Source organism: Pan paniscus, chromosome 17 (assembly GCF_029289425.2).
Source record: "Pan paniscus chromosome 17, NHGRI_mPanPan1-v2.0_pri, whole genome shotgun sequence".
NCBI lineage: Eukaryota > Metazoa > Chordata > Mammalia > Primates > Hominidae > Pan > Pan paniscus.
In genome coordinates, this window is record NC_073266.2 from 75,007,487 (window position 1) to 75,032,908 (window position 25,422).

Consider the following 25,422-nt stretch of genomic DNA (forward strand, 5'->3'; position numbering starts at 1 on the left):
CACTCTGGGCTTTTGTCAGGCCGTGCCTCCATATAAGAAAGTTGTGAGACATCCAAGAGCCCTCATTTCCTGAGTCCCCTTCAGTGACTTTGTATTGAAAGTAAAAATAGAGACAGGAAATAAAACTTGTTTTTTTCAGAGAATGTCTTTGAAGCTTGGGAACACAGAATGGTCGCTGTGCGGTCTGCCTCCAGCCGACAGTAAGTGGGCACTGGGGAGTTGCTGTAACGCTTGTCAAGACCAGCTTCAACATCCAAGTGAAAGCAGACGCGGCGGTGTGGAGAAAGAGCAGAGATTTGCCATTTATCATCCACATTTCCTTTGTTTTTTTTTTTGTTTGTTTGTTTGTTTGTTTGGTTGGTTTTTTTCCTAAGACAGAGCCTTGCTCTGTCACCCAGGCGGGAGCGCAATGGCATGATCTTGGCTCACTGCAATCTCTGCCTCCCAGGTTGAAGTGATTCTCCTGCCTCGGCCTGCCGAGTATCTGGGATTACAGGCACACGCCACCATACTTGGCTAATTTTTTTATTTTTAGTAGAGACAGGGTTTCACCATGTTATCCAGGGTAGCCTCGATCTCCTGACCTTGTGATCCACCCGCCTCAGCCTCCCGAAGTGCTGGGATTACAGGCATGAGCCACCTCTCCTGGCCTATCATCCACATTTTCTAGATGAGAGGAAGAATGTACTACAGGAAATCTCCCCAGGATCAGAGATTTGTCCTGTGTCAGAGGTGAAGCCCAAGACACGGCTCACACTGACATTCCAGGGCAGTGCCAAGCCTTCCCGGGCTCCGGGCAGCTCAGAACTTGGGGACTTTGCCCCCACCCTCCAGCATCTCCAGAATGAGGGGAGTGTGTATGTGTGCATCGTGCATGGCCCCTCCTGCCTTCTTGTTCCTTCTCCCTCCTGTCTCCTTTTTCCTCTTGCTCTGCCATTCTCCCGCCCACAATATCTGCTCTAATAAGCCAGGCGGCAGTGCTCCAACTAGCCCATAGGTGGTTCACGCTGGAGTACCTTGTGCAGGATAATTTGCCAAATGGGTTAGAGGTCTGTCTTGCAAGGCCTGTGCATACACCCACAATTAGAAGGGAGTGAAAGGAGGAGGGGAACCTAACAACCAAGAATGGCTCCACATCCATTTGCACAGTGTCCACCCTGTCTCTGCCCTTGGCCTCCCAAATGGATGTTGGTCTGGACGTCACTGGCTCCACTGCCTGTCTGTATTGGCATCTGGTACATGAAGACCAAGTTTCTGATGAAAGCCAGCTCTCAACCTTGAAACAAAGCCATTAAGTTTCTCATCTGACTCAGGTCAGGCACGTTTGGAGAAATGAGGGCCAAGTTAGAGTTTAGTTCTAGAGGTGGTTGGGGGCAGAGGGCAGGTTCATGGTACTGGCTCCATGGTCATCTGAACCTAAGTGGCCTTTGATGATGCGTCAGAAATCACAATGAAGCAAGGAAACCTGCAAGGCATCTAACTGGGAACTATTTATAGTTTCCAAAATTTAGGGAGCACAAAATAATCCAATAATGATTTTAAGACAGACCCTCCCCATCCATCAAGGCCTGGCTCCTCCCAGGTGGGTGATCAGTGCTTCTGGCACCAGCTGGCCCTGAGTGGCCAGTGGAGCTGCTTAGAGCCTGAGCCCCAAGTCTTGTGTGTTAGGCCCCCTGCTCCCAGGGTCTCTGTGGCAATGTGCTGGCACCTAATTACTTGCTGACCCTGAGAAGCATGCATTGCTGAGATTTACCAGCATTTATGGCTTACTGAATATCAAATATTTATTAGCAGAGTGTACAGTTCTTCTATTTTTTTTCTTCCTTGTTTGAATTCAAGGAATCTTATTATTTTTACTTTAAAGGCTCTTGATCATGCAGATTAGTTCCAAAGGAAGGGTTCTCTACTGGACACCATCACCTCTCCCATAGTCTTGTCATTCTATCAGTACTGAAGGGCCACCAGTTCAGAGCAGGGAAGTGAAGGGGGGTTATTTCCATTCTTCTTACCTCAAACACCTGTAGGTTTCTCAGGGAACAAGGCCAGAGGTACAAATGTGAACCTACTTTTGTAATTGATTTTTCCAACATAACCCCAATTGACTGCCTTAGTTAATCTTTCCAACAGAACTGCAGCCCCTATGTCCTCCCGGGAGAGTGCCCTCCTTAGTGGAAAGGGTCACGCTCCCCACTTTGCATAAGCCTTCCTAGGAGGGAAGCTGCGAGCTCTTCAGCTGAAAAGCGAAAAGGCCTCTTCTGCAGGTGTACTTTTCAAACCTGTATCCTTGGAGGTTAAGTGTCTGCTGACAAATGCACACCCTGGATGGTCTCTCTCCCCACTCCCCACCCTTGCCCTGACAAGATCACATTGAACTATTCAGGGAAAGTATTTACTGAATGCAAGGAGAATAGAGCACTTCTGCATTATTTATTAGGGGCTAACAATACCCATCATATGTAGATGATATTGATACCCATCAATGTATTTGGACATAAATTAGTGATGTTAGGAGACTCCAGTGGTCCAAAACCTTTTAGGATCTCTGACACGTATGTAAAAACACGTCGTAGTCTTACCTCTTATATGAGGCTGGGAATTGGCTATGAGACAACCTCACAAAGAAAACAAACATCTTTAACCTTTTATTTGCCATTAGCCCTCTGGGCAGTTCATCTACTATCGAGTAAGACTTGGAATCATGAACTCTTAACCTCTCCTTACACACCTTCTTTCTGCTTTCTCTAAGGAAGGAAGAATGTTCACATTTCCTGAGTGTCTACTCTGTGCCAAGTGTTACAGCAAGCCTTTTGATGTCCTGGAGTGCTGGACATTAGCATCCCCACTCTATAGGATCAGGAAACTAAGGCTCACAGTCCTGCAGCTGATAAGTGGCTGACAGGGAGTAGGAAACAGGGTCTTGGCTTCCATCTGAGCTTCTTACAGTACATTTGACTCACCCCTGGGCAGGAAGGCAAAGGTCATTCTTGGCTTCTGTATCAGTTATCTGTCACCACAATAATGCTGCAAAACACAGAACCACAGCATGGGTGATATAAAACAATAAACATCTATTTTTGCCCAGAAGCTTGTTTGTTCGCTGGGTGTGTCTGCTGATACAGGCCGTGCTTGGCTGATCTCAGCTGGACTCAAGTGTGCATCTTTAGTCAGCTGCTGGATCAGCTGGGGCTGTCCCGTCCAAGATGGCCTGGGCCAGGACAGCCCATCCAAGTTGAGTGGGGAGTTCCAGTTCTGGGGCAGCGAGGACTGGAAGATTCTGACCCGGTGTTGAGTTGCTCTTACTTCACAGGCTTCCCAGAAACTGTGGAGGCTGGGAAGGGGTTTTCCAAGATCAAATTCAGGATCCAGTGCTAATTGGGTCACCCTAAACAAACGTGTTTCCTTCTCCAAGAGTAAAATGGGAATCCATACCTCTGCCCCATCTTCCTTTCAGAGATGTTGTGAAAAGAAATTCCCAATGGGGGATCCAGACTTTGGCTTCCACTGGGACTCACCTCACTGTGCCTTCAGTTCCTTATGTGAAACTGACAACCCTGGACTGGACAAAACACTGAGGTTCTATGGCTCTGTGAGGAGGACCAAGCTAAGGGAGATAAAAGATGTTCAGGTGCCTTGAATAGCTAACACCACTGCACCTGCGGAACTGAGTGTCAAGGTGACATGCGGTTCCAGGGTAATTCCCCAACCTGTATCTGCCTCCCTGAACCAACCAGATACTGTCCCCCTTACCTTACCCTCCACACCACACACACACAACCACACACACACACACACAACCGAGGTCAGTCTACCCTGTGTTCAGGAATGGGCCCTCCCCCATCTCTCTCCTTGCTTCCCCTCCCCACCAGCACAAAGGCCCTGGCTTCCAACACCCCGTTACTGCTCAGCATCCAAATATCCAAAGACTTTTGTTACTAGAAGGAAAATGCATGATGCGTGACAAGCAGCCTTTCTGGCCAGGGAAGCTACTCTGTTACTGACCACGCAGTCGGTGGCAAGGTCCCTCCCCAAGCTGAGAGAGAAGGGAGAGCACAGGACACCACGGGGCCTTTTCTGTCCTCCATGATGTTCTCCAGTCTCACACAATCCCTCACCCTGTCCCGCCTCCCTTTGCATCCCCTCTGGATGGGAATCATCCCTGGCTTGATGAGCGTTGCTGCACGACTCTGACCACATACCTTTGTGCTGCCCATGGGTAGGCGATGGACAGGGCCAGGGCCGGTTAGTCTGGGTGTCAGAGGGCAGCTGAGCTCCTAGAATGCCCAGGAGCAGCCACTATGGAGGCAAAGTAGACCTGGCCCACATGGAGTTGGGTTGGGATGGGGAAGGCATGGAGAAAGGGTCAGTTGTGGAGAGACATTCTCTCTCTCCAGGTTAGAGGTGGGGAAGATCAGCTATGAGGAGCAGCACATTCTTGGAAATGCACTTTGTTTGTCCTATTTCTGACCTCCTGAGGGGCAAAAATCCAGTGGCCACCAGGGAGAAAGCAAGTTGGTGTCTCAAGATCTCAGAGAGGGCTTGTGCCCGAGGTCAGGGCTTCCCTTATTTTACCCTGGGAACTCAGTGTTTTGAAAAATGTATCTACCAAGGAACCTATATTTTTAGGCAGTAGCTGTCTGCCAGCCTTGTTAATCACAGATTATACACAGATGTGTGCATGCCTGCCAGTACCAGGTCCTGGGCCACAGGACACAACCAGCATGACCAATCTGAGTCAATATTATTTCTTTCAAAAAGTGGGGAAAGGTAGCCTTATTGTAGGTAAACAAATGACTTCTCTTCGAGTCTTTGAAATGGAAGCGAGCGCTTGGCCTTCCATGTGGTCCTACATAGGACCTGCTTCCCTGTGAGAGGGAGGGAGCTCAAGAATGTCTGAGGGCTTTTGGGATCTACACCCACCTCCCCATCAGGCAGTGACACATCAGCTCCTGGCATGCCCTCCCTGCTTTCCTCCTAAAAGAGAGAGGAGAAGAAACAGATCCAAATGGTCTAGACAGGGCTGGGCTAACCTTGCACCTTCCGTGGCAGAACTGGCTTTGAGCAGTTGGAGTTCAGGAGACCCTGACCAGCATGTGACTGTGTCAAGACTGAATCCATCAATGCCACTGGAACACCTGCTGTTTCGTTGGGTTTCTATCGCATCCTTGGGTTGGAGGGAGCTATTGACACTTTCCTGGCTGTTCAAAAATGGGCACATGTGGACTATAGAGTGTAGTAATTGAACAGCACCAAAGCCGTTTGCACTCTGCTTGTGCCTGCAGGCACACCTGGCTCCACAGCCTGGGTCTGAGGAAGCTGAGGTCACAGCCTCACACCAGCTCCCAGACGTCATTGGATCTGTCTCCTTTTTCTTAGACTTTCAAGGCAGGTGTTCTCCCTCCTGTTTTTATTTTCCTTTAGCTCCTGACCAACTGCTTTTGTCAAAATCAACGGCTGGCAATTGCTAGCTATAAAAACCCTGGGCAACATATGGACATACTGCCTCATTATTTAGGGCATTTGGGCTTGCTGTACACTTCTAGACTGCAAGCTACAGCTTTGCATTTGTTGCTGTGGCATCTGGTGGCTTCCAAAGGCTGTTGGGAAGGCATAGGCAGGATGTATTGATCTGTTCTCTCTGTGCAGTTTGCTTCACGTTAAGTCTTTAATATTTTTATCTTAAATATGTGTGTGTATATATATATATAATTTTAAATATATGTATCTCACACAAAATATAATCCGACAAGCCAATGTGGACCTGTACCCAAACTGTCTAATCACCCTATTAAAAGCACAAATACAGCATTATCTGAAGAATAATCAATATTGGTATGAAAATTGAGAGCTATGTGGTTAATCCAAAGGAGCGTGAATTGACAGAGGATCTCAGCCAATGTTTGCAGAAGATATTTGCCTGGATTTTGTTATCAGGAGATTATCATGCATCACTATTTATTCAGAATCCTCCAGATGAAGGCTTGACACCAGTTGTCCCAGGGGTAGGGTCAGGGACGGTTGTCCAGGGACCTGAAGTGGCAGTAGGGGCAAGCATAGTGGTTTCTACATCTTAAAAGGGGCTGCAGAGGTTTATAGAAGCACAGATTCCAGAACCTTGCCCCACATGGTGAAAATCAGAATTTCTGGGGGTGGAGACCCAGAGGCTGCCCTGCAAAGAGGTCCCCTCTGATGTGCAGTTGGGTATGGGTGCCATTCCCTACAAGAGAAGTGTTTATTCTTTCTTTCCCTGGGTCTGCAGCAAACCTGGGATGTGGTGTCAGTGTCATCATATATACTCCAAGGTCTCCATGTATTTCCTTTTAAAATGAAAATCATTTTTCCTGATTTGCCTAGCTCAGAGTTACTGGGGTAATACAATGAGAAGGAAAGTATGAAGTGAAGATGTACCTGTTATCTCACTTAAGCCTCTCTAGAATTGAACATTTTTATTTCCTTATTTAGATGAGGAAGACAGGCACAAAGAGGCTACGTAATTTGCAAGGCCCCAGGTCTTGGAGGTGGGGAAGCCCAGGTTTGAATCCAGAGCTTTCCATTGCATAACATGCTCCTCTGAGACTATAGAAATCAGGCAGACCCTTGCAACTCAAACCGAGGCATGTGGACCAGCAGCATCAGCATCACCTGGGTGCTCATGAGAAATGCAGAATCCCAGGCCCTGTCCAGGCTGAACTGCATGAGAATCTGCATTTTGATGAGCCCTCCAGATGATTCCTATGCACCTTAAAGTTTAGCAGCACTGCTGTAGAGGACTTCAGATTGAGCAACAGAGAGTAGACCTCAAAACAAGGTTTCCCTGCAAAGGCTATTTCTGTGTGTTACCACCACACAGGAATCATCAGAATCCAACAAAAATATGCAGTCTTCACAGGAATGAGCAAAGAAGAAATCGTTACCAGTAAGCTGTTGGAAGGATGGCAGTGAGCAGTCTTAGCCCTTTCTGTCTGAGTTCCCACTGCAGGGGAAGCGCTCCTCATCCAAGAAAGCCAAAAGGCCCCAAAAGAATGAGTTTTAAGATGAAAACAAATTGTTTTTATGTGGATGTGTTGTGTGTGTTTAATTTTGAAGACAATATGAATACTTTTAGAAATGAGAGAAGGAAAAATCAGGAAGAAAGTTTAGCCAAGCTGATACAGCCTAGCAGCTTTCCCATTCAGGGGCTCTCCTCTTCCTGCCCTTTGAGAGTATCAGTGCATTTTGATTATTTCAGGAATGATTCATTTATATTACTTTATAGCACACAGCATCCAGCAGGGAGGGCAGCCAGTTAGGTAGAAGGAAATTCAGCTTCCAAGTATCTTTCCCGTAAGTGTTTGTCTTCAGGTTAAATCCTGTCTTAGTCTGTTAAGGCTCCAGTAACAACCACAACAACAAAATACCGTGACTTAGTGCTTATAAACAACAGAAGTTTATTTCTGACAGTTCTGGAGGCTGGGAAGTCTAAGATTAAGGTGCCAGCGGATTCAGCGTCAGGCGATAGTCTGTGTCCTGGTTCACAGAGAAGGCTTTCTCACTGTGTCCTCCCGTGGTAGAAGGGGCAAGAGGTCTCTCTCAGGCTTATTTTATAAGGGCACTAACCCTATTCCTGAGGGCTCCAACTTTATGGCCCAATCACCTCCCAAAGGCCCCACCTCTTAGTACCATCACCTTGGATGTTAGGATTGTAACATATGAATTTTTGGGGGGACATAAACATTCAGACACCGTAGCAGACTCTCCACATAAGATGCTGCCTGCAGAACACAATGAATAGGAAATGCTGTGCCCGAAGGCCAGGAAACAAAATATACAAGCCAGTGCTTTGAGAAACATAGGAAAGCATCTGAGCAGCACCCTGGGTGCCAGTCTTGGGGGAATGTCAGTCCACTGCAAAGGGATTCTCAACCTCTGGCCAGAATATCCGGTAGGATGGATTCTGAGGGCGACTGCCCCATCTGGGCCTCTGCTCCTTCCTGGCCTTTCCCCAGTTTTTCCTGTTGTGGCCACACTGTCACCACACCCCTAGGGGAGCTGGGACTTATTTCAAGTGATTTTTTTTTTTTTTTTTTTTTTGAGATGGACTCTCACCCTGTCACCCAGGCTGGAGTGCAATGGCATGATCTCGACTCACTGCAACTTCCACCTCCTGGGTTCAAGCGATTCTCCTGCCTCAGCATCCCGAGTAGCTGGGATTACAGGTGCCCACCACCACGCCCAGCTATTTTTTTGTATCTTTAGTAAAGACAGGGTTTCACCGTGTTGGCCAGGCTGGTCTCAAACTCCTGACCTCATGATACACCTGCCTTGGCCTCCCAAAGTGCTGGGATTACAGGTGTGAGCCACCGCACCTGGCCATTTCAAGTGATTGTAACACACATTCTCATGTTTTAGCATTATGATTTGTAATACTGTATTTAACCTTTACAGGTCACTTTTCTGAGACACCGAACCTGTCTGTGAAGTGTACAGATTCCCTGAAAGCGTCAAGAAGCCATTTGTCCTCATTGTCCCAAACATTCATTGTATCCATGGCTCCAAAAAGAATCAGTCAGGAATACTACAGAGGCCTGGTTGCTGCCTTCTAGGAACTTGTAGGCTAAGGGAGAGGTCGTGACACATAATGGCCTTGACTGCATATGTCAGCCCAGGCATAGATATTCACTTCTGCTAAATCAAAGAGACTCTGCATATACTAACATGTCTACAAGCCTGAAGTCCTATTGTAACTTTGGGCTTCTTCCCCCACCCTCATCCCCTGTCTTGTACTAGCTTCCAATTTCAAACTAGCCAAATGAGAATTGGCTAAACCAATTTTTCTAGTCTTTCTCTCCCTTGGTCTTCTGTTTGTTTTGTTCTAATTTTTCAAAAGTCTGGACGAAAGGAATTTGGGTTGGGATGATACCATCATTCCGTCACTTCTAAATTCATTCTGTTAACAATTTTTAGAGTCACATGGGTAGAAGCTTTGATTTTGAAAAACTATGCACTTTTAAGTTTTGACTCCAGAAGGTAATTTCAACTCAGCTGTAAACAATTCGAGAGGGTGACTATGTAAGAGGAACTGCCTCACCAGGCTTCCCCCACCCTGGCGTCTGGAGTCCTCCCTGCCTTCGTGGCACCTGATTTCAGAGATGAAGAATTTCAAGGATATGCTAGAGCAGGGAGAATGTAAAAGGGAAAGACAACTGCAGTTAGTTCAAAACCGGACTGTGTGAAACAGCCCTGCTGCTTTCTCCTTTCTCCCATCCCCCACTCACTCACTGATGCCTTCCATCACCCAGAGATTACAGGGAAGGCTGGTTATTGACAGCTGGGCAGTTTGCACAATAAAGTTTAACGGTTTACATCTCTTTGTACAACTTTGTCAATGTTTTCCATGGATCACCTTCTCAGGTGAGCCCACTGACTCCTCTCCTTCTTCTCTTTCCCTTCAAGCGTGCAAACGCAAAGAGCAAGAACCAAACAAAGACAGGAACAATTCCCAGAAGAAGTCCCGCCTGGTGTTCACTGACCTCCAACGCCGAACACTCTTCGCCATCTTCAAGGAGAACAAACGCCCGTCGAAGGAGATGCAGATCACCATTTCCCAGCAGCTGGGCCTGGAGCTCACAACCGTCAGCAACTTCTTCATGAACGCCCGGCGCCGCAGCCTGGAGAAGTGGCAAGATGATCTGAGCACAGGGGGCTCCTCGTCCACCTCCAGCACGTGTACCAAAGCATGATGGAAGGACTCTCACTTGGGCACAAGTCACCTCCAAATGAGGACAACAGATACCAAAAGAAAACAAAGGAAAAAGACACCGGATTCCTAGCTGGGGCCCTTCACTGGTGATTTGAAAGCACAATTCTCTTGCAAAGAAACTTATATTCTAGCTGTAATCATAGGCCAGGTGTTCTTTTTTTTGTTTTTAATGGCTATGGAGTCCAAGTGCAAGCTGAAAAATTAATCTCTTAGAACCAGACACTGTTCTCTGAGCATGCTAAGCATCCCAAAAACCCAAATGGGGCCTTCCTGGAGCGAGTTAATTCCAGTATGGTGTCAACCAAGCTCGGGATTGCTTAAAATATCATCCATCCCACTTCAGGTCCTGTCAGCTTCTTGCAGTCAGAGTTCCTATGAGTAGCAATAGGAGTTTGGCCTATGTAAGGACTCTGAGTTTAGGCTTCCAAGATACAACAATAAGAGAAGAATCTAGCAACGAGAATGACCTCATTTGCTTTCCACATGCTTAGCCTTATTATACCATGTTATGTCCAAGTTCACAGCCATAACATAAAAAACATCAGAATGGTAATTACTGAGCACAAGTTTTAAATATGGACGTTAAAAAAAAAAAATCCAAGGACCTGTTTTTCCAACCCAGACATCTTTTCATTGAATGATTTAGAAAGCTTTAAGTTGATCCAGCTTACAATTTTTTTTTTCTTTACCTCCTGGAAATCTCATATGGTCTTGGATCCATCAAAAAAACCAGTCAGTTCACTTGCGCTCAAAGTATCAAGCACAACAAAGATAAACAGAAGTAAGGAAGGTTCTGGGTTCACCACATCTGGATTTTCAAGACACCTATTGTGAAGTCATTAGGGAATTGATGAGAATATGGCTTCAAGCACATTTTGCAGTTTGCTACAAATTCTGTTGTACATAATGCAGACGCACACTCAGGAGGCCAATTTAACTGTTAACGGTGCATGGAGCGAATGCAGCATTTTAAAAGATCTAGGTTTTTTTAGATCGTTAATGTGTCCTTGGTTGATCAGTCATCTGGTCCCTCCTACTGTGTGTTATGACCACCATGTAATCCATTCTCACTCTTTCTGATTTGGGGTTTTTCCTCATCCATCCCATTAGTAGGGATGTTTTCTGTGTTTTCTAGCAAGAAAAAAAAATCAATCAATCAAACCTGCATACATGTTACTCATGACTGTCATCTAGTCCTAAATCTCTTCTGTTGTTGAATCATCCTTGCAAAACAGCTGAATAAATCTGGAGAAAACACAGCACACCAAAGAAGCAGAATACTGCAAACCAAAGACATTTATGACTTGTCATTTTCTAGCCTAAAAATACTGTGATTACTTTTAGAAATCAGAAAACCTCTGCAACTCCGAATGGCATTCAGCTCTTGCATTTGGCGCATCATCGGGCTGAGCGGACCAGCTACACCAAGGACATTAGCCAAGCCACCCAGAGGGGTGGCTTTGCCACACCAGTTGTCACCTTCCCATAGCAAGTGGAAGAGCGCCCACAGAACTCTGGGAGATTGCAAAGGTCACAATGTGCATATTTACCAGTGAATGGCCCCAGGTGGGGCCACATGGGGGTGTTCAAAGCAAGCCAAACGCTGCAATGATTCTTTACAGACACTTGAGACTGACTTTTTTATGAATTACTTAATCGAAACCAAAGAAACTTTTTCTGCACCTACTTCTGCAACAAACAAAACTGTCCCATTAAAATGAATAAATAAATCCGTAAATCAATGGAAATCACCACCAATAAGAAGGAAGCACGCCAGAAAATAAACGAAAACAAAAACAGCGAGACACACTGTGTTCAAACAGACCTCTTGGGACATTTTTTGGAAGCAGATTTTAAAGAAAGGGTTGAGACAAAGATAGAAATAAGGAAGAGCCTCAGTGGCTGCTGCTTCATTTGACAACTCACACGGTAATCTTAAAGTTGAAGATTGTCTTTAATTTGTGCCTATGCAGTTTTTCAAAAGAACACGGAACAGAGCAACAGAAACCTCAACAGCTACAATACCAAAGATGAGGATTTCTCACACCTTTTGTTTCAGTTCATTATCTCCTCTTGCCTGGCTAAAATACTAATAGCGCCATTGATCTGTATAAAGGTAATCAATTATGTTTCTCTGAGCAACAAAAGGAAAGGGCCATTTATTTGATTTTATTGTTTCATTTTAATTTTGTTTTATGGTTTTTTGCCCCAACATGGAATCTCTCAAAAGTTTCCATGGACTCCAAGTTTAAGATGTTGGGATATTGAACAGTTCTCTCTGCTCAGCAGAGGGTAGGGAATAACATTATCACTTGAATGTTCTTTGCTTAACCCTTAGACTTGGTTCCTTCTATGTTCAGAGTCTCATCATCAGGGGAGGGAAAGGGAGTGAGGGTCAGGGATAGGGGTCTTGGTGATGCATCCTCTCCCGAGCCACAGAACCAAAGAGTTTATAGAGGAATTTACAGCCTCGTTTTCATGTGATTGCTACATCCTAACAGCTTCATTTGGGGGTGGGGGGAAACATGTAAAAATAATTGCCAGTTTCTACTTTTCTATTAGCTTTTTAAAAATCAGCTGTAAAGTTGCATTTCTAAAGAAAGATATATATAATATATAAAATACATATATAGATCAACTTGACATTGGTGATAACCAAAATTATTGCTGTCCAAATTCATGTCTTGTTTTGGTCCAGTGCTTCATTTGTTAAGTATTCGGTTCAGAATTTTTCTCATTTCTCATGCCATTCCAGAGTTAATTTGCCACTGTGGATGATTTGAAGTATTCAGATCTCTATGGAAGTTTCTGGGAAAGGTTTAAAGTCAAGATCAAGCATTTTAGCATTTAACCTGTTGATAAATGGATCCATGGTGTAAATGAGTTTTATTTGTATTCGGAGTCATCTCTATTCTATCCCTCAGCCTCGATTAAGGTGGTGAGTGAAGTACATCCAACAGACTCGGCCCAGAACTGGGTCCTGACAGTGGGGTGCTCATCTTCTGTAACTGTTGGGAAGGCTCGGTGGTCCATTTTCACCAGTTAAAGAATATGAGGCCAGCCCAGAAATCTGTTCTCCAGGAGCTGCCCTGTCCCATCTGGGTGTGCCAGACCCCCTCAGTGAGCAGGTCCACCAAAGGGACTTCTTACAGGGGAAGCCCAACTCCTGTTGCAATGGGTTGATAGATTTCCTCAGGGTGGTAATTACCAATTCGTATTTTGACAAGCCTATGTGCAACCACAGCTGGCACTGGGGTGGGCAGTGGTGTTGGGTGGGATGGGGGAGAGTGTCTCAATTCTGAAGAGAAAATATAAAGGAGGTTTTGGGGAGACTTCTGGAGTCCTGCCCCTAGAGAGCCCCATTGTTGTTCTTTGTGCCCCCTCCTCATTCCCCCTATGTGGGTCTCCCTATGCAGGAGCTGTGAGAGAATGTGACTCTCCACAATTTTTATAATTCATCCTTCCTAGGAGATTGTTCATTGGCTTTTCCCTTGTGTCCCTTTGTCCCTTGCTCATACTCCATGTTTCCTTTGTCAAAGGACTAAGAAAAGAGCATATTTCAGCAGAGGAGTGTTCCCATGTAGGTTGATTTCAACTTGGGTATTTCTAAAAGAGTCCTTGTGACATGTGTCCAGTGGAAATGGTTGCTCTTTTCCAGACTGGATTGAGGAATGGAGCCTGTTTGATTTGGTTAGTGATTCTTTGACATACTAATCTCAGTGTTTGGGTCTCCAGCATCCTCTGAAGATGTCTAGACTAGTAGAGGCTGCCTTTGTGACCTGACATTACAACATTGGTCAAACCAGTCCTCTGATAATCAGAAGAACATGTCATAATTGTTTAAAAAAAAAAAAGGCAAGAATTTCTCTCCAAGGAGCTTTAATAAATGTCTCATTCCAGATAATGTCATACCAGAGAAAAGTGCTTGCTTTTAGACAATTATTTACATACATATATAAATATATATGTGTATCTATACAGTTATGTATCAAAATTTTAAGCCCTGCAGAATTTCAATTTGTTAGAAATCTAACAGAAAAAAAATTTCTATATTGAAAGGTAATAGAATTTAACCCAGTGAGTTTACTCAAGGATTTTTAAATTTAAGTTAATAATTTCAGAGAAAATAACCATTTGGGTCTGATTATAGTTTAGTATCCATTACCTCAATCCAAGGAAAATTCCAGGCATTCCTCAACCATCAGGAAAAGGTACAGTGTGAAGGAACAGTTCTCAGCCAAATTTCACATTCTTGAGGCAACAGAAATCAAAACACTCAGAGCCATTGAGTGGAAAAACAATTTCCTTTATTCCTTTACACAAATAGGCTTGCATTGTTTTTGTTTTAATGTGATTTTGGTACTAGGGATATAATTATTTCATTCCAGGAAATAATAAAAAAAACCAAACAGAGCCAATACATTTCTTTTTTTAAAGGAAACAGCAACAACAATTAAAACTCAACACCAATATTTAAAAGCTTTTCCAAAATGTAAAAGAAGTGTTTAGCTTGCACCATGCATAAAGGTGCAGGCTAGTTGAACCAGGAAGCATGGCACTTCCTCTGGAGAAATCCAGAAAGAGTTGCTTCTAAGCTCCCTTTTCCCCCTGCAGGCTCTTGGCAATTGTAGGCTTTAGCAAATCCAAAATAATTTTCAATTGAAGCTAAAATAAAATCAACATTTGGAATGTAAATCTGATACACACACACACACACACACACTTTTCTAAGTCAAACAACATATTTCAAAACCAAAAATAAATACCTTTTAGATAATCAGTTATTTTCTTTGTCTATACTGGGCACCCACCTACTAGTGCCAGTAAATTCAAGTTGAACAGATTTTTAAAATCACTATTATCTGGGTATGGGGGAAACTTCCCCACTTTTGAAAATGTTGGTAGAATTATAGGAATGTCTGTTTGATTATCATTACCAAAGTGTCATGACAGTATGCCTTTGTAGTGAACTCGGACTTTCAGGAGTTTGAATAGTTGGATATTTTAAAATCTAAGAAGAAAAGTCCTGTTTCCAATGTTGTTGAAGAATAATGGACTCTATTAAAAAGTGGAGAAAAAGATAATACATGTGGTCAAGGTTGACCACAAGGCCCAGACACAACTACCTTGGCGATAATCTTCTAGATTCGTAACAGGTTAGAGCTGACTTTTTGTTTTTGTTGTTGCTGATGCTGTGTGATTCAGACTTCTCAGCCTAACCAGGAAGAGTAAGTGGAAATGGTAGATGAAGAAGGGGTAGAGCTGGTGTATCTATAACTTTCTGATATTTGTCTGCCAAACTTGATATATTAGTAATTTTTTTATCTTTAGCTAAGATCAAGTCACCCCTGAAACAACAAGAGATTCTAGTTTTAAAATAAGGCCACAAAAATCCTTACGGAATGAAGAATGGCACCCCAGTTGGTTGTATAAGTCTCATAAGATAATGATGTTGATTTTAAATATGGATGTCTCAATGCCTGTTTTCTGTCAATGATTTGTTTGTTTCCAAGGTCGGGGAGGGAAAGAGGGGAGGGTTTATCTGTTTTAGAAAGTCTCAGAATACTTATAAAATACAGAAGTAGTTATTAAAATATATAGGACCTCACATAGGTAGATACAGAACTTACCATTGAGGCTGATGGGCTGTTGTGTGAATCACGCAGGACCTTAAATGAGGCTCATTATTCTCACACACCAAAATGACTCTGACAGCCTGAAGCAGTTATTGCTAGAGCCCAAGCTTTCCTTAGAGGTTTTGGAGTTAGGTTGATTGGAAGTAACCAGCTAATACCTTTTCTAGTGGAGAAAAACACATTGCTACCAGTTTGTTCATCCCATAGAAGTCTTCCATTCTGCTCCATTTTTAGCAGCAAGCATTTCATGTAGCATAAACCGTGGCAGATAAGTGTGCCTAAGGTTTATACAGTCTGTCCGCTTGGATGTATACAAATTTAGATACATATTTTAACATGTGTTCTCATAGATGACTTTATAACAACACACATTACCTATAGGTGTCTAGACTGTGTACATACAAGTGTGTACAGACAAGCTTCATACGTATATACTGTAATCCGTTACAACAAATAAATTTTAAATAATCGTTTAACATGTATGTGGTACTTCTACAGTGTACATTGTTTTCATTATTTATTGTCACAGTGAAAACCACAGTGCAGGGAAAACAAAAGTATCCCAGCATCTTCATCCTGTACACTTGGAATTAATTTCATTTGGGCATATCCAAGATAAACTCAACTTTCAAGAAATCTTGTATATTATTTAATCATCTGTGTTAGGATGACACCTATGCTTGATGACTTCGGTTGAATAGCTTTATTCTGGATTTTTCATAACTAAAGCTAAATCCAAAGACCTGAAAAAGGACAAAAAGAAAAAAAAAAAAGAAAAAACAAAGAAAAAGAAGAAAAAATAATAAAGTCAAGCGCAAACTGATGGGGAGACAGTGGGCTCTGGTTTCCAGGATTGAGACAATGGTACTGCGGTCTTGGGGAGACTGCGTTAGCTAGTGGGGAGTGGTGATTTTTTTCGTGCTTGTCACATCTAAATGGTCTTTAACATGAGAAAGTTTTAGAGGTTATAATTTCCTGCTTTGTTTTTATTTAGACTATCAAAAGAAGTTATACATGTTGTCAGTCAAAAAATGAAGACACCCTCTGCCCCGCCCCACAGAATGCTTTTTATCTTGTCTCTTTGGGTTATGACCCAACAAGCTAAGTACCGTTAATGTAATTAACTTATTTAAATTAGTTTCTAGTACATAAATGTATAGGATTTGGGTAATTATTTAATCATCCTTCCTTAGTTTGATTCTACTCCTTGTACTTATTTATCAAAACCTAGACCAATGGTGCATCAGAGATGCAAAATTCTACTTGGAATACTCTTGAAGTTTAGTTTGCTTTATAAAGCAGTGAAATTCTGTTACAGACAGGGAAGAAATACAGGTTACAAAAAGAGAATTTGGGATATTCTTCCCTCTTAAATTAACTTTTAAAATAGTCTAAGTAACAATTTTTAAATTATTTAACTTAAGTTCGCAGCCCCACCTGGTACCAGGCGAACTTCACCTCTTAATTATTGTGGCCCTCGGAGCCTTCATATTGTAACTTATTTATTTAACTTATTCAGCATCTGTGAAAGGTGCACTGTATAGTTTATATTTTTAATTTAAAACAACAGAGAGCACTGCAGTTTGTTTGCTGTCAGAACAACAGAGCAAATTTTGTGGACAAGCAATGACTATTCAGCCTGAACCTGTGCATTCAGAAAACATAAGCTGAGACCCTGCTTCACCAGCCTGGATTTCGGGGCTTCTATACAGAAACTGGAAAAATAAATTTTTTAAAAATCGTAAACAAAAAGAGAGAAACCCTTACACTAGCTGCTTCCAAGAATGAACTCTGTGTGTATGTAAAGCAACAAAACAAAAAAGGAAAAAAGCAAAAAGCAGAAAAAAGAAAAAAAAAAGGAAAAACTTTCTATTTCTAGTGAGAACCAAAGAAGGCTACCTCACTGACTTTTTCCATTTGTAATTTTAATCGTGTTGATGACACCAAAGATACCAAAGATTTCTTTCTCTGTGCGGTCTGCATTTTGCTTGTGCTCTTTTATAATTTGAACGATTTTCTCTGACATATGGTATGTACAGCCACAGCTCAGATACCCCAAAGAAATAATTATCTATGCGACGGCGGCTGCTAATTTGGAAAGGGATATTTTCTGTGTTTCTCTTATATGTTTGCTGTCTGCTCCACATGTTCAAGATGCGAGTTCAGATGCTGCTATAATTGGATTCCTTAAATTCTGATTACAAATTGAGGAAGGAAACTGGTTGGAAATGGCCTTCAGTCCTAGCCATGGCCTCTATCCCCGCTGGGACCTATCACAGTAAAGACTGCCAGTTACTGAACCACAGAAGCTCTGACCATTGAGTAGTTGAGCTGGAAGAGACCTTAGGAATCATTTAGTCCAAGCCCCGGTGGCCCGGAGGAATGAAATAGTTATCCAAATCAAATAACTCTTGAGAGTGAAAGCCCACACATGCCTCCTGGTTCCTGCCCCAGTGCTCCGCTTATTGTACCGTGCTACCTCTGCATGAGAGCGGTCCCACATTGACAAATAGGATGGTGGCAATCCTTTAGCAATGAGCAGGGACTGGGGTTTATCTCTTAACATTTTCAGCTGTAAAATTAGTCACAAGCATTTTCAGTGTCCCATTAGTACATAGTCACATATGGTCGGTTGCTTCGTGAAGGTGGCCTGTCTTGAAATACTAGGGCTCATACGGGATTTTTGCCCTAGGAAAAACATGTTGATCCCAACGGTGTGATCACTTTTGAACCTTTCCATTACAAAGCATTGTATAGATAGCTTTTTAATTCAGTAGGAGGAGAAAGTTCATTCTTGGCCTGTTGGCTTTGATTATTATGGGTACTTTAAAGTCAGTATTTATCAAGAAAGGGAACTTGACCACCATTGGCACATGTGACATTTAAGCTCTTCAGCCTTTCCTTTTTAGTTGTAGGTGTTTACATTTCATTTCTAAGCCAACTCTGTATTTATGAGAGAAGTTTAAGCCTTACATCATTTGATACTAAAGGGTTATTCGTGGTAAATGAAAAAAAATGACCCCAAAATTACAGAGGAATATGCCAGTTTAAGAAATGGCTACTTAAAGTTGCTTCTCTCTTTCCTTCTTACTCATGAAATTAATTGTCTTCAAGTTTCTTTAGATTCCATTAAATGATTAAATCACTGTTAAAAGCCATTCATCAACGTGATTTGTGTGTTAGCCAATGAATCTGTCTCAGCTTTTGACCAAATGGGTTTTAGACAAATGCAAAGATCTGCCTCTAGTCCATATGGCTCTTTTTGAGTGCTAGTATTTTGCATTTCACATAATGTAGTTATTTTGAGCTTTTAAAGAGAGCATTTAGACAAAGAAGCAAAGAGAGGAAGAGACCAATCAACTCATCAGTTCCATGCATCAACAAAGCATAGCTAGTAGAGGAATATAAATGACAGATTGACAAACTGTAGGAAACACTGTTACTCTCTTTCTGAAGTTTTCAAGCACCATCCTATGTGAAAGTTCCCTCCTGTCCAAACAAGCTCAAGGCCATCTTCTCCCTATACAAGGCAAACCTGTAAGGCCTTCCTTCCAAAGAGCACATTGCTTTGGTTTTCTTCCTAAATTCCTATTGGAATTAGAACTCTCAGAATCCCTGGGAGACAGAGCAAAGATGACTTAATTCATTGAGCAGCAGAGCTCCCTATAAGCGAACATCACCTTCCCCATCTTTCCTACTGCCACACCCATATGAGAGAGGATCTAGAAAGAGCGATGGCAGCCTGAACACAGAAAACATCCCCACTTGGCAGACCCCTCCTCAGCAATCCCCCCAGCCTCATGCTTCACTTGCAAAGTGTGACATAACCACGGGACGAGTGCCTTGCTTGAACCAAAGCAACGATTTAGCCAGTCTGGACCTCTCTGTGCTTTTTTTAATTCTTCCTGTGAATACCTCAGCTTCAACTGGGCCTCCATACAGTCAGTTGGTGGGCTTATTGTACTGTGGTGCTTTGCAATGCAACCCTGCAAAGAACAAGATTTGTACTAATACCAAAGGTTCTTTCTCTATGTCTCCTCCTCTGCCTCCCTCGTTCTTCCCTTTTTTCTAGTTCTTCACGGTTCCAAAGCTTTACTATGAACCCGGGCATGTTGGCAATGCAGACCGCGCAATTCCTTACCGAATTTTCTCAGATATACCTCATAGACAATAGTGTTTAGAGTAATGTTATTATAGCGTATGTAATAAATTATTCACTGTTTCTTTTGGTAACTGTGATTTAAAAAAAGAAAAAAAAAAGCTTTATACGTTTTAGGTTGTGCTTTTGTAATAGATGAAAAAAGGTGCGCTTAAAAAGAAAATGTATGTTTTTTTTCCCCCTTTGGATTTTATTTATGCTGGATTGGGGAAAGTTGCAGAATAAGCCCAAAGTTTACAGTTTCATATTTTGCTGAAGAAACAATCTGTGTTCATTTGCTCTGTTGAAAAGAATAATTATTTTCTACATTTGTGCTACTTGGTCTGAACAATTAATTGTTCTGTGCTAACAGTGTAGTATTATGATTAGCAACTGCCAATCAGTGCTATAATTTTATGCATGAGGCTAAAAATTTAGCAGTGTGATGCATTGTGGTCTTAATAGCAACATTTTTCATTTTGAACTAGATCTTCCCCTTTGGTTAAATGGACTTTATTTATGCATGGGCGCCTATTGTTTGTTAGCAGTTGTGGAACAGTTGTGTATACATTAAACTGTGAAAATGTACACAGTTCAGCCTCAGACGGTGGTAATATTGGTTTTATTGGGAGATGTGTCACCTCGAGAATACCCTTTACATCTGTTGGGATCTGAAAATGAGTCACATTGAATTGGGTTCCAGCTTTATAATGAGAAACGTTATTCCTAATTTTTGAGTTAGCCAATTTGCATTCCTCAAATTGGGATCCTCATAACCCAAATATATCACCATATGTGAGAGGGATTTGAAAGCGAGTATTGAAAAACTCACCTTTGCATATTTAATTTCCACCAAAAGGAGTTATTTTGGCTTTATGCTCATGAACTTAGACCTAACTGGCCATGTATATGTAGATGCAAAATTCATCTAGCTGTGGCCCTCTTTGATCTCTGCTTGGGAATGGCTATTTTTGACTATGCGTGGTTTCTTCTAGTATTTTGTGATCAGGTCAGCTCCTAGTAGAAACTCAAATGGCATCAATATTACTAATTCTTCTCTGCCCAATTCTCTTTTGTCCACTCTCCTAGACATTCCCACCAACTGTTCCAGTGATTTGGGCAAAAATACGCAGCCATTTCCCAAAACTTCACATGTGCAGCTATCATGGCTGTCCCTCCCTAGACTTGGAGGTGACTCTCACTTAATTTTTACCTGTCCAACAATGTTCCATCTACCGTCTAAAAGGGAATATAAGAAGAAGTTTTGAAACCCACTTTAGGAAAACCATCTTCTTTAAATCCTTCAATTATCTGAGGCCTCTGTATGTCAAAACTATTTTTCAGTTGCAGGGGATTGGGCAAACTTTTTCTTTCTTATACTTGGGTTCAAAGACCCATTCTCCAGTTTCATATTTCCCAAACCAAAATGCTTGACATAAAGCCAAATCAACTGCCAAGCACACTTTATTTTGCATAGGAGTATGCAGCCTAGGGAACCGTGGTTGAAAAGCAGCAGTCTGCTATGCAAAATATTGGAAATCACTGACAGTGTAGCATTCATATTATCTGTCAATGAGGGTATATTGGGAACATGCTCTCGTGAATAATAAAAAGCAACATATTTTTATTTGGCCTTATAAATTAGGTTGTGATAATATAAACTTTGATATATAGTCTTTTTATTTTTCCCTTATTAATCTGCCAAAGATGGGAACAGATACAAGAATTTTTCAAATTGGCTTTTGTAAGACAGTTGATGATGGTAATAGTGTTTAATCTTCCAGAAAGCTTTATATGTTGTTCCACAATAAAATTGATATTTGTTTCAGCAAAGTTTTCCTGACACTCACAAACCCACAAACTGTTCCTCTTAATGCAGATATTGTAGAATCTACAAAGTTCAAATCCATTTTTGATCCAAAGAAAATAAGAGGGGTATTAGAGACATGAGTGTACCCAGCCCTTTTTTTTAATCACAGGCAATGCATGGGTCTGGCTGGTTACACTTTGCCAAGAAGACTTGTCTTATGAAACCCAAGGTATATTTTGTTATGCCATTTTATGTCCTTTTTTTTTAACATCGTGGAAAGTGGTATGTTGAATCAAGTGTAAGCTGAGTTTTCCAGACAACTGAAGTAGCTACATCATGAATGTTATTTTGTTATTAAAGGGTTTTTACTCAATGCTTTGTGCCAATGGATGTCCTTTTCCTTGGAGACACATAACTACAAAATTACCTCAGCTTGGCCTGGGTTTCTCTCCTGCCCTCTTGGGGAAACATGGGCCTGGCCTGGGAAAAGGCAGGTCATGGGCTGGAAGGTAGGTTTTGGTACTAGGAAGAAATCTCTGTATCTGTCAGCTTTAAAGAGAACTGGGCCAAAAATCTCTAACCTCACTCTCTCTGGACTCCAACACTTCCCTGCAATCCTTTGGTCTTGAGCATGTGCCAGCATGAAGGCAGACTCCAGTTCATACATGAAAGGCAGAAAAAGAAAATAGTAACCTTGAATCTTCTGTGGGCCACCAGGCACTCACCTTTCCCCACCTTGCACTCTATCCAGTCAAGGCTGTTGCAGCCCATCTGGTGGCTTTACATGGGACATTACCAAAGGCTTCTTCCTCCATCCTGGGGTTGCAAAGGATCCAGGTCCCCTCCATCCAGTGGGGCTCTTCCACATCAGAAGTCCCCTTCCCACCATCCTCTGCATCCTGTTTAGCTATCCCATCTATACCTTTTGGAGATGATTATTTAGAAAACAAAGAAAGGTACGGAATGGGGTTTCCTATTGTTTGCTAGGTTATATTTTAGCAATTCTCAATTCTTTGATCTGGAAAAATACAAGAGGGAAAAGGAGACCCCACTATCTCCCTGTGCTTTGCTCCCATCTCAGGGGGCAGGGGCAGTGCACATTGCCTATGCTGTTGATCTGTCTTGGGGGACAGGCTGAATCACAGCTATTGCCCCAGCCAAAAACATGGCCCATCAATGCCTACTTTATCTCTGCTTGAAAATCCTATTCAAAAAGTTGTAGAGTTTGAGGTTTTTTTCCCCCTATATCCTTTGCTTTGGTCCAGTTTGGCCTTTAGCATAAGAGTCAGCTTTATCTCTAGGAAAGTTTTTTCAGATTATGACAAGGAACCTGCCACCTGGGAAGAAAAGAGTCCAAAGACTATCTAGCAATCGGATAGGTAGTCATACCATTAACAGATACTTCCTTGAAGGTAGAATATTATTTCCTTTCTTTACAGTTTTGTGTTACACAAGTCCAAGTGGTGCCAGCAAACTTCTTACCGTGAAATGTTGTAAAACACCTGGCATACTGAAATTTCTGAAACAAAAACACAAGCTCCACATTGATAACTTGATAAATAACCACTAAAGTTTAGATGCAGGGACTGAGATGATACAGGCAAAATCTCGGTGTTGGTTTCTCTTTTAATTCGTATCTTCGATCACCTAACCTTTCTCAATCCAAGAGCAGTTCAGTCTTTTCTCCCCAAGTCTAGGATGCCAAAGAGCATCATAGGAAAAGATAATTAGGGATTGACCAGCATTTCAATTAGTTCTGTTCTTCATCCTTTGCATTTCTCAAAAGTGTTCTCCTGGACCAGAGAGAAAGAGCTGGTCCATTTTTTTTTCATTCTTTCTATTCAAATTTTTCCACCCAGACAATACTTTATTAACACAGATACTGTAGATCCTTCCTTGGTCAGTGAATTATTACAAGAGGAACTATCCTTCCACCAAAGTGAGTGAAAAGAAGTTCCAGTATCTTTTCTTCCATCAAGTTTTGTTCTCAGAATCCAAGTCAGTCCTGGGTCTTTTCTCACTTTAGACCCTGGCCTCAGATGTGTTTATTCTTGCTATTTAAAAATACCTTTAAATTTCACATGCTGGCCTGCAGAACTTGCATCCTTTGTTCTATACTGTTGACTGCTTGATGGTATTGAAAGGTGACTATAATGAGGGAAGAAAGGAGGAGGTAATGAGAGAAGAATTTGTCCCAGATCTGTTTAAAGTTTCAAAATTTAAAAAGGGACCCATTAAATTATGGGAAAATGGCTATAGAGTGTGAGCCTCCGTTGACCATATGCTCAAAGACCGTACTCTGCCACCTGCCTTCTAGGTAGCTATTCTAGAAACTCAGTCCTTTAGTAGAAACCCAACTACCTTTTAAAAGTCTCTTTCCAGATTCCAAAAGGACAAGAGATCAGAGAGTCACATATACGCCTCTTGTTTTATTTTCTTGCTTTCACAGGTATTATCGCCAAGAAAATCGTAGGGAAAAACTTTAAACTTTTCTTTTCAGTTGATCCCTTTGACATCACCTCTCATGTTTAAAATCAGGAAAACACACCCCTAAAATTTGCACTCTCTTCCGTTTTGAAAAAGAAAACCCACACACAAATGCACACTATTACCGTCTTTCACCCTGCGCTATATTTCCAAAGTGTATTATAATCCAGATATTGCCCCATCTCAAACATGTTAAGTCAGACTGTGCTGAAAGACTTTCCAGGGACGGTCAACAGGGTATATGTTCAGTGGCTGCCCTGAAATCCTGGTGGGGATGAGGATCACGCTTCATCATCAAGGGGATGCCCATCCCCTGATAAGCTCCCAGTCCTTTTGGAAGATTTCTTTGAATATTAATTGCATTTTCAGTTTTGCTCATTTCCCACCCCAATGTTTTGTCTGCAACATCGCTTACACTGGATCCTTTCTATTTTTATTCCTATCATTAAATGGTAGTGCTGTAAATTCTGCAATTAATGTTAAATAAACTGCTTTAATTCATTGACCATGGCTCAGTTGCCTTCTTTTTCTTTTCATGGAAGGAATTAAGCACTCTTCCCCCTACAGCACCCCATTGTGGTTTCATAAAAAAACAGTAAATTTGTTCTTAGTGAGACTACAATTTCTATCTCTGACAGTATGCAAGACACATCTTATAATCAACAAACCTGTTATCCTTGTTATAAATCACAAAAGATGAGAGATGCTCCGTAAAAACTACCTTTTTTCTTAACCTGTTAACACTTTAGAGATAGCCTGTCCTAGACTTATCTTTGCACAGATTTTGTTTGAGGTCACATATGGTGAGTCAAAAGAAGGATCATGTTATTGTCACCCTATGGAAGAATCAAGAAAAACAGACAAAAAAAATAAGGCCTCATATGAAATCTAAACCCTGCCACAAATTAAATGGCTTTGAGCAAGTCATTTAAATCATCTGGGCTTCAGTTTCTCCACCTGTACAAGGTCAAGGTTAAACCTGGTTTTATCAAAAGTCCCTTCCATCTTTGCATTTGCCCCAGATTTTTGAAAATATTAACATTTTTATACAGATTTTATCTTGGCTTATTATTTTCTCTAAGTTAATGAGCTAATGGGTTTATTCGTTTTATTTTATTTTATTATTTTATTTTATTTTCTGAGATGGAGTCTCACTCTGTCACTCAGGCTGGAGTGCAGTGGCACAATGGCTCACTACAACCTCTGCCTCCTGGGTTCAAGCAATCCTCCCACCACCTCCGTCTCCAAGTAGCTAGAATTACAGGCATGCACCCAGCTTAATTTTTTTTTTTTAAATTTTAGTACAAACGGAGTTTCACCATGTTGGCCAGGCTGGTCTCTAACTCCTGACCTCAAGTGATCTGCCCACCTCGGCCTCCTAAAGTGCTGGGATTACAGGCATGAGCCACTTCACCCAGCCCATCTATTCATTTTAAATTTAGATATCTGAGATTGGAGACTATTATTCTAAGTGATGTACCTCAGGAATGGAAAACCAAATATCGTATGTTCTCACTGATAGGTGGGAGCTAAGCTACGAGGGTGCAAAGGCATAAGAATGATACAATAGACTTTGGGGACTTGGGGGGAAGAGTGGGAGGGGGGCAAGGGATAA

The 25,422-nt window shown here is 42.0% G+C and overlaps 1 protein-coding gene across 1 annotated transcript in view; it reads left to right on the forward strand.

Moving 5' to 3' along the window:
- ONECUT2 (one cut homeobox 2) overlaps positions 1–24,312 on the forward strand; it is a 56,025-nt gene extending 31,713 nt beyond the window's left edge. The window contains exon 2 of the mRNA XM_024926312.5: positions 9,430–24,312. Within this exon, the coding sequence (XP_024782080.2) occupies positions 9,430–9,716 (287 nt within the window). The 3' untranslated portion in view covers positions 9,717–24,312. The remainder of the gene's footprint in view (positions 1–9,429) is intronic.
- The last annotated feature ends 1,110 nt before the right edge of the window (positions 24,313–25,422 follow it).